The following is a 9952-nucleotide window of genomic DNA, read 5'->3' as shown; positions in this document are numbered from 1 at the left end:
CACCAAATAACTTTACTCATACACAACATTTTTCATCAAACATTTTCATGAAGAAATTGCTCCACCATTAATACTGGATCAACAAGGTTAGTATTTTTTTTTTTTAAATTTCTCAACTCTTAAATAGGCCAAATGACAACAAATATTTGTGTAGATATTGAAGTTATTTAGAGTTTTAAAAATCGGGTGCATTTGCGTAAACACTTTCTCGATTTTCGCCAGTGTAGATATCGTGACACTGATTGTAGTGATAACGATATTAGTATCGACATTTGTCGAACAAGTGAGTTGTCGCGGGTTCAAATCCGCAACCTTACACGTGATGTCCTTGCACAACTATCAATTGAGTTGATTTAACGGGATTCTACTGATACTATTATGCCGCAAACGTTTTTTAAATATCTTATCTATAAGGATTATTCAACAAATTATAAAATGATTGTTTTTATTGCTTATTCGATAAAATAAAATGCAGGACTTTTATGCAAGATGCAAGAAGATTAAAAACCAAAGCTTGACATGGTTTTTGACAGTATTGAAGATGCTTGGAAATTTTGGGTTGATTATGGTGGAAAAGTTGGATTTGGAGTGAGGAAACAATATTCACACAAGAACAAAAATGGTATTATTACTTCTTACAAGTTTGTTTGTTGTAAAGAAGGTTTGCGAAAACCAGATAAACGAGATTATAAGACTATAAATCCGAGACCGGAGACTAGGAAAAATTGTCAATCAAGGTTAGGCATAAAGAATATGGATGGAAAATTTATGGTTGTTGATTTTGTGGAGGAGCATAACCATATTTTACATCTACCAGAAACAACTCATATGTTGGCATCTCAAAGAAAAATATCTCAATTTCAAGGCCAACAAATTGATCTAGCAGATGATGCTAGACTACAACAAAGAAAATCATTTGATTTAATGAGTAAGGAAGTGGGAGGTAGAACTAATTTGGGATTTACTCGTCTTGATCAAAAGAATTATCTCCGGAAAAAAAGGGAAACGGGTATGATACACGGGGAAGTTGGTTATTTATTGCAATACTTTCGAAGAAAGTTGGTAGAAAATCCAACCTTTTATCATGCATACCAAATGGATGTTGAAGATCAAATCACTAATGTGTTTTGGGCAGATGCAAGTATGGTGACTGATTATGAGTATTTTGGTGATGTAATTTCTCTTGATTCAACATATTGCACAAATACTTCACATAGGCCACTTGCCGTGTTCTCAGGATTTAACCACCATTGAAAAGCGGTAATTTTTGGGGATGCATTGTTGTATAAAGAAACAATAGAGTCATACAAGTGGCTCTTTGATACATTTTTAGAGGCGCATAAGCAAAAAATGCCTCAAACAGTTTTTACTGATCAAGACCATACAATGGCAAAAGCTCTAAGTGAGGTCATGCCTAAAGCTTACCATGGCTTATGTACTTGGCATTTGATGCAAAATGGCATTAAGCACTTAGGCAATTTAATGAAAGGTGAGTCTTTTTTTCTTACTGACTTCAAGAAGTGCATGTATGGATATGAAAGCGAAGAGAAATTTGAAGAAGAGTGGGAACTCTCATTGTGAAGTATGATGTAAAGGAAAACACTTGGTTGCAAAGAGTGTACACTATAAAGGAAAAATGGGCATCATGTTACATGAAAAAGGTTTTTACATTAGGAATGAGAAGCACTCAACTTAGTGAAAGTGTGAATGCAGATATTAAAAATTTTATGAATGTGAACTTGGATATTATCAAATTTTTTAAACGGTTTGAGGATGTTGTAGAAGAAAAACGACACAATGAATTGAAGTGTGAATATGAAGCGCGCCAAAAGATTTCGAGACTAAAGAACTCATATTCAAGTATCTTACAACAAGTGTCTAAGCTTTATACTCCCACTATTTTTGATCAATTTCAACACGAGTATGGGTTGTTTGAAGCATGTTCTGTGAAAAACATTAATATACAAGCACCGTTAGTTGAGTATGTTATTGTCATGGAGAGTGGCGTGGAAGAGTGGCGAGTTTCATTTGATTTGGAAAAGAATTCAATTTATTTCTCTTGTCGTAAGTTTGAAAGTTTTGGCATACTTTATTGTCATTGTCTAAGATTTTTTATTCATATGAATATCAAATCAGTACCCGAACATTATATCTTAAAAAGATGGACAAAATTAGCGAGAAGTGAAAGTTTATCTAATGTCAGTGTTAGAAATGTGGTAGAAGATGTTCATCTATCTGCAGTAGAACGCTACAGGGAGATATGCCCTCTCCTTATTAGGATTGCCAATGAAGCTTGTAAAAGTCCAAGTTTCTGTGCAAAGTTGCTAATGAGTTGAACAAGCACATACTAGAGTTTCAAAATAATCCAACAAGTATCTCTCAAGTGGATGATTTTTTTTCTAAATTTAAAGAGATTTCAAGTAGGAACGATGGCTCTTCACAAGCAAAAGGCTTCAAAAAAAGAGAAGGAAAAAAAGGTGCAAAGCGTCTTAAAGGTTGGGTAGAACGTCAAATTCCCAAAAGAAAGAAAAAGATACAAGACCAACTTACCATGAAAGAAAAAGATGGCGACATATGTGGTTCAGAAAGACAAGTTCAACCCGATGTTTCTAATACAAGTGCATCTACTTTCCGCAATGACAGTTTAAGTCATTTTGGTGTGACTAGTTTTACTAGATTATTGATGGTAAATTTAAACAACTATATTATTTTTACTTCTTATTGATGGTAAATTTTTTATTGGGTTATTGATGATGTCACTTTTTATTTATGTAAAATTTCATATGTTATTGTCAATTGTAGGGAAACTTTGATGAGGATGTCACAGCATTGACAAATTCATGAAGATATGAAGCAAGTATATATTTTGGACACTATAGCTTTAATTATAACAGTGTTGCATCAAGTTAACTATACCAGTGCCAAGTTAACTATATCAGTGTGTCAAGCATATTAGTGCTGCAACATGTTAACTATATTTTGGTTTGTATTATTTTGGTTTATAGTATTTTGGTTTGTATTATATTAGTGCCAAGCATATCAGTACAGGAAAATATGGTTTGTATTATATTAGTGCCAAGCATATCAGTACAAAGAAAAATATTTGTGGTAATTTTGGTTTGTAGTATTTTGTGCTAATTTAGATTGCACTTCAGTACATGATGTAACTATGGAAGTACAAACATATATCATAATGTAAGTAAAACAATTCATGTTATTTTGGTTTGTAGTATTTTGATTTATATTTTGGTTTTTGCTATTAGTACTTTGGTTTGTATTTTTACTTTATGTTATATATCAGTACCATTACTCCAAAAAGCAAAAGAAATCTATAAATACAACCAATAAACTCAATTGAGGACCATATCAGTACCAATCATAGCATATCAATAACCATTAAAGTAACCATTAAAGTATGAGAATACCAAAATTTCATTAAATCATTTTGGCATTATTACATATAATATACCAGAAGTATAACTAATGACACAATTTTAGAACAACAATGATCAATTAAATTTGTTGTAGAATGATATGTAGTAACACTTAAGGTCGCCTTCGTTGAATGCAGACGTCTTTCTTTCGTCGAAACTTCTGTGTGTTCTGAGTTATATTTGCACCAGTAGCTTCATTATTTGCACTAATTTTGGTCAATTTGAGTCTCATCCAAAACAACATGTGTTTTGAGTTGATAGCAGATCATCCCTTATGATGCAGGAAAACAATTTGGGATTAAACTGATGATACAGGACACAAACATAAACTAACGATGCAGCTCATCCCCATATTAAAATCAACACTTGCATAAAATTATGATGCAGGAAATTCATTTGGATTAGTAAATCGCCGTCTCCATGTTGCCGTAATTCCTATCTTCGTGTCACCGTAAATCCATCTTTTGGCATGAGGTTCAGTGTCTTTGTGTCGCTATCATCTCCGTGTCTTCTTCGTATTGCCGTAAATCGTTCATCGCCATCATCTCCGTGTCTTCTTCGTATCGCCGTAAATCGTTCATCGCCATCATCTTTGTGTCGCCATCTTAGTATCGTTGTAAATCGTTCACCAGATCCTTTTTGTATCGTCGTAAATTTTTCATCAGACCGACTTCGTGTGTGCCGTCGAAGGAGTGGCTTGGATATCCTAAGGGGGAGAAGTGACGAGAAATTTGTTGAAGATGATGAACCCTGAGAATTTTTGTGCGGTGATAAACAGAGAAATTTGGGGAAAAAACGATCAAGAATTCTTACTTTCTTTTTCAATTTATTCTACTTCTTCATTTAATATAGTACTTTTTACCTTTTTATTTCTCATCCATTTGATTAATCTAAGGGTCAATATAAACACAGGAGAGGCACACATGAGAGAAACCGCAGGAGACATTGCTTTTCATAAGTTTTCTTAAACAAATAGTCTCCTTGAACTTATGCTAATAGGTAAGTTAAAATAAGTTTGTCTATTTAAACATTATTTTAATTGCTAATTTACATGTGTCTAAAACAAATAGGCTTTTATGTAGGCTAACCAGGCCTTCGATAAGGTCATACTCAGGCCTAAAAAATAAGCCTACGACAGACTACATGCTACCGTAATTGAAAGAAAGAATTTACTGCCAAAATGAGTTTTTCCTCATAAAATCCTTCAACCCGGTTTACTCATTAAAACCATATTGAATAAGTTTTACTATTAAATTATTCTTATTATGCAGAATGGACATACTACCGGTCAGGTCGATATGAGAATGACATCTGTACAATTTCTTATAAAGTGGATTCATATTTATTATGTAAATAGTTATATTTTTCGATTGAATATAAAAATATTTAACGTTTAAAGGGATTGAAACAAGTTTATAATATACTTAAACTATTTAAAATTTATTTTGATGAGCTACCAATTTTTTATAGTAAAATCACTAAAGTTATTTCACAGATCATGATTCATGATCAAATAATTCACATTCCCTCTCAAATTCAATCCTTACACTGTTTAAAAAAATATTGAAATGGAAAAATAAACAGTGAATTTATTTATTCATTCATGACTCAAGCTCACACATTAGAAATGCTTGATTCAAAGACATTATACATGTAGAACACATAAAACAAGTTTTTGAGTGACAACACAAGTATGCCTTGCATATCGTTTGAGAGAATAGATAACACAAAAATATAAAATTTAGTACAACTCTCTGTATTACATATATGATAAAATGTAAATGCATAATGAATGTAAAACAATTTTTTTTTTAATGTTTTTAGAGAGGGGGGAGGAGAGTTAGGGAAAGTCCTTTTAGATAGTTTGTCATTGAAAATAGTTTCTACTGTTTTGTCCTATTCTACAACTATTTTTAAATAAAAAAACATGGAACAATTAATTATATTCTGTTTTGATCCTGAGATGTTTACCCAGACTCATGTTCTTGCAAACCAGATCACCACTTTGGACTTAAATGAGCTATGATACTTGTCTACTATAGCAGCATGCATTAAAGTATGAGAATGATTCTTATCATTTTCATGTTTGTCATTAGTTCTGAATTCTGATGCAGCACCAAGTATGAGAATGAATCTAAACCAAAATTGAAAAATGTGGCACAGAACACCAGTACTTAATCAAAAGACATTACGGAGGAAAGTGCTCAACATCCGATGAAGGGAAACTAGATTGTGAGGATCGCATTACTCTGAGTAAATTTTTTGCTGTCTCCTTCTCCTGAAAGAATGATTTTGATCATTAAATATTTGGTACGAAATTGATTCAAATTGAGAGTGTAGTTATTATTAATAAATAAATAAATTGTGTGTAGATAAATATTATAGACTCACCGGGCCAGTATAATCAAGAAGACGAGTACAATAAACCTCTGCCTCTTTAAATCTTTTCTGCGTTTTATAATAACTTGCAAGATAGAGCAAAGCCTCAACCATGTTAGGTCCATCACGCTCTTCATCTTCCATCCTCTCTAAATCCTTTTTATAGTAATATGCTGCCTCTTCTGGGCGTTCCAGCTCTGAATGCAGCTTTGCTAGTTGGTGCAAAGCAATTGCTTCTCTGTCATTACATTCCGATGCCCTTTTATAACACTTTATTGCGTCATCAAGCATGCGGAGCTGGTCAGTTTCATAGCATTGAGCCATAGCAATCCACAACCGAGAATCTGTTGGCTGCAAGAAAACTGATTTTTTGAAGTAATGAAGCGCATAAAAAGGCATACCCATCATTTCATAAGCTTGTCCTAGTCCATACCAAGCACGATAATCACACGGGTCTATATCAACAGCTCGACGATAGGCATCCACAGCGGCAGGAGTGTTTTTCATCTCTACAAACTCATGACCCATAAGTGTCCAAGCAGAGAGATAATTTTTGTTCAGTTTAAGGGCTCTCTTAAAATATACAACTGCTTTTTCATGTTGCCCCTTTAAACTGTAATAATTCCCAATAATACAACAAGATTCGGGTCTGTACTTATCAGTCAGGAATACTCTATGGGCAAGGTAACTCAAAGCAGAAAAGCATTCCTTAGAATATAACACATTGGAGTACATATCCATGTCTTCCACTCTGTAAGGATCATTCCTCAGCAGTTCTTCAAATATAGCTTCAACTTGATCAAATTCTTTCAAACTGTACTGGACTTTAGCAATTTGGGCTTGGATGTAATTACTAAAACCAAAAGTTCCGAGTAGGTATTCATATTTTAACAGAGACTCACTATGCATCCTTAACTCTTGGTATACACCGGCAAGAAAAAATTCCTTCATCCAATGACTATTAAGATTAAGACTATTCAAGGTATCAACTGAATTGCATAAGGATTGCAGCTCAGTCCAGGCATTCCAGTTCCAAGGGTAGCTATTTACAGATTCCACAAGAACTGTCCGTGCCAAATTTTCGTTGCCTTTCTGTTTCAGTATAATACCATATAAGTACAAACAAAAGGGATCAATTGTGCCATTCTTGCGAAGTGCAGATAACTCCTTCTCTAAAGAAACTAATTCAGGATTCCCGGCATTACTCTTACCCAGAGGTCCTTCAAGTTCTATCATCTCTTCCTCTTTTCGCTTTTCTCCTGCCTGTAGGAAGCACAGAAAAGTTATAAACATGTGAAACTCCAAAAACTAAAAACATTCAAGTTATTTTTCAAACGGATGTTATGTACATAAATTTAGAAGAAAAATGCACTGCGTCAGATTAGTTGTCTGTGCTATTAGCATGGGACAGAGCTCAATGCATTGTCTTTATTTAGGTCAAGGGAAAAGTAACAAGTGACATGGAAGGATATAATATGACTAACAGTTTCTGTTAAGATACAATAAAGTATATTAAGAAAATTCTACACATTATGACAGTTCTATAACATGATAAGACTAGGTGGCAACAAAAATTCTCTTCAAAATGAGTTTAGAATTAGATGACAACTGAAATGTCTTACCTGAAGTCAGTCTAGGAAACAGAAAGCACATTACAAGAATAATAGAGAAGTAACAAGAAATTACTGAGTTTGGTAGTGGGTTTAGAATCATATGTTGCGTAATAAAAATGCAATATTTCTGCTGCAAGCAGAAAGAGCTAAAAAATAACTAGAAAGAGGACGCGTGCTTTAACATGCATATATACTTTTAATCTCATTTTTAATTTTCTGTTTGCTTCTGGTATGAAACCTTTTCTTATTCTTCTTAAAAAGGTAATTCATAAAGGCTTGTTAAACTGATACCTCTACATACTTTTTAAGTTTTATATACGAAAGTCACTTAGGGTGTGTTTGGGAGTTGTGTATTGGAGGACTAAGTATATATTTTGATATTTATTTCATATATTTTAAAAATGTAGAAAGAACAACATGATAGACGATCATATAATACTTTAATCACACTTAATTTATTTAAAAATACTGAAGTGTCCTTCATTTTTTTCTTAAGTAAGCTCTCACCTCCCCTCCAAAATCTTACATCCAAACATACCCATATTCTCTATTACTGTCATATAACATACACAACTTAACGGACATCTGTTTACTCAAAATGTTAATAGGATACATTTATTAGAAACCCCAGCTTTGAGGCCAACAGCCCGGGTTTTAACTTATATTGGGTTGTGTTGTGACGTTTAATATAATCATACCTTACTTTCCAACAACAATTATCAAAATTAAAAGATAGCTTAGCATGGACAGGAATATTTATTCGAGGCATGTACTTCCTTAATTTGAAAGCACCAAAATAGCATAGCAAATTGAATCACATTTTGAAGTAGAAACCCTAAACATTCATTATTGAGACTTGAGACACGCGTCTTATACTTAACACAAGGTAACCATGAAGAGATAACATGTCAGTTGGTGTGCCTGTTCATCATAACTCTTACCCAATTCAAATCAGATAAAGGGGTTATAGACAACATAAACTGCTATATATTAAGTAAACTTTGCAACACCCCAACTTCAACAGTTATCCAGACAAGATATCAAAATAACCCAAAAAAAGGGAATCCAACAAACACAAGAAACATTCCCACAAAAAGAAAACAAACCAGATAGAGAGCATAGCATCTTAAGAAGAGGGATTTGCGTCCGATTTGATCACGAAGAACATGAGCAGCCCTCTTATACTCACGGCAATCGAAGTAAGATTTAGCCAAAAGGTAAAAATCAGTGTCAACAAGGGCATCCTCCTCCATAACAGGCGTAACAACATAGGAAACACCGGCAGGGGGGGTAGCGGTGACCTCATGAGTTCTGTACTTGCGGCGAATACTTGAGCTTCCACGCTGAAACCTGGTATTGGAAGGGGTGAAATTGGATGGATCTTGCTCGATCCCTACCAATTGTTCCGATGCCCTGAAATTAAGAGATATTGAAAGTGTGATGATGAAATTAAGAGATAGAGAAATGAAAGTGTGGAGAGGGATTAGGGTTTGGAAGTTTTGGCTATACCATTTGGAAGCGGAATTGAGACCACGGTCGCTCAGTTGTCGAATTGCGATGCGAAGTTCGCTTCTGCAGCTTTCTTTCGAACTCATTTCACTCGCCCGCTCTTCTGCTTTTTTCAAATTTCGCTCTCCCTATTCCTCCTTTATCACTCCCAGATAATAATACTTCTCTCTTCTCTCCAACGGTTTCTTTCGTTTTTGAATTTTGAGCCAACCCAAGCAGATGTTTCTAGATTTTTTTCTCCTTAAAATAAAATCTATTAATGTACTAGGAAACTAATATATACTGTGACAATTTTTAGTTTGAAATGCACTTTTGGCCCCATATTTACATTATTTTGAATTTTTGAACCCCTATTATAAAACTCAGTCTTTTAGTCCTCATACTTATAAATTTCTGACAATTTTTTAACCCCCACCAAAAGTGCATATGTGGCATGTTTTAATGGTGACATGGAATAGTCAACACGCTGCCACGTCATTAACTCAGTTAATCTAATATTTTTAATTATATTATCTAATTTTAATTATATTATCCAATTTCTGGCAATTTTTGAGCCCCACCAAAATTGCATATGTGGGCAACGTGGCATTTCGTTAGTGTAGGATCGTTAGGGTCGAATTAGTATAAATAAGGGTCTTAGTATCAGGATCCAGTGTGTTCATTTTGTGCAAATCAGTCAAGTATCAAGTGTTAAGAGAAAGAGTTCGGTGAGAAATGTACGTATGACACCTGTTGCACCCTAAAATTTGCCCTCTTTATTTGAGCTGTAAGTTAATAATGACGTTTATTTCGTCATCCCAAAGATGAAGAAAAATAATAAAGAGTTTTCATGGGTTTAAGAAGATAAGGTGTGAAAAAATGGTTTAAACGGTGTAAGTACGAGAAAATTCGCAAGTTCTATTTGGAAGGTGATATGAGCTAAGTTCCCGCGATGTCCCCACTGTTTCGACGATATCTACAACTTTCGTGTTCGGCTCGGAAGCCAATTCTTTGAGGAAGGTGGCCAGATTTGCAAAT

General features: G+C 34.1%; 2 protein-coding genes and 1 pseudogene across 2 annotated transcripts; 2 read left to right on the top strand and 1 right to left on the bottom strand.

Moving 5' to 3' along the window:
- Positions 1-519: 519 nt before the first annotated feature.
- LOC131618621 (protein FAR1-RELATED SEQUENCE 5-like) lies at positions 520-1254 on the top strand. Its single transcript, XM_058889802.1, has one exon. It carries the CDS (start codon positions 520-522, stop codon positions 1252-1254), a length of 735 nt encoding a protein of 244 aa, XP_058745785.1.
- Positions 1255-1386: 132 nt separating this feature from the next.
- LOC131618620 (protein FAR-RED ELONGATED HYPOCOTYL 3-like) lies at positions 1387-2844 on the top strand (annotated as a pseudogene).
- A 2065-nt stretch (positions 2845-4909) lies between these two features.
- Positions 4910-9159, bottom strand: LOC131620288 (anaphase-promoting complex subunit 8-like). Its single transcript, XM_058891294.1, has 4 exons — positions 8936-9159; positions 8533-8839; positions 5826-7076; positions 4910-5712 (listed from the first exon to the last, which is right to left on the bottom strand). The coding sequence occupies exons 1-4, from the start codon at positions 9019-9021 to the stop codon at positions 5623-5625; spliced, it is 1734 nt and encodes a 577-aa protein (XP_058747277.1). The 5' UTR covers positions 9022-9159; the 3' UTR covers positions 4910-5622.
- Between the last annotated feature and the right edge of the window lie 793 nt (positions 9160-9952).

The sequence above is a fragment of the Vicia villosa genome, linkage group LG7 (assembly GCF_029867415.1).
Source record: "Vicia villosa cultivar HV-30 ecotype Madison, WI linkage group LG7, Vvil1.0, whole genome shotgun sequence".
Classification (NCBI taxonomy): Eukaryota; Viridiplantae; Streptophyta; class Magnoliopsida; order Fabales; family Fabaceae; genus Vicia; species Vicia villosa.
Note: the sequence above shows the minus strand (reverse complement) of the source record. Positions and strands in the feature narration are given on the sequence as shown.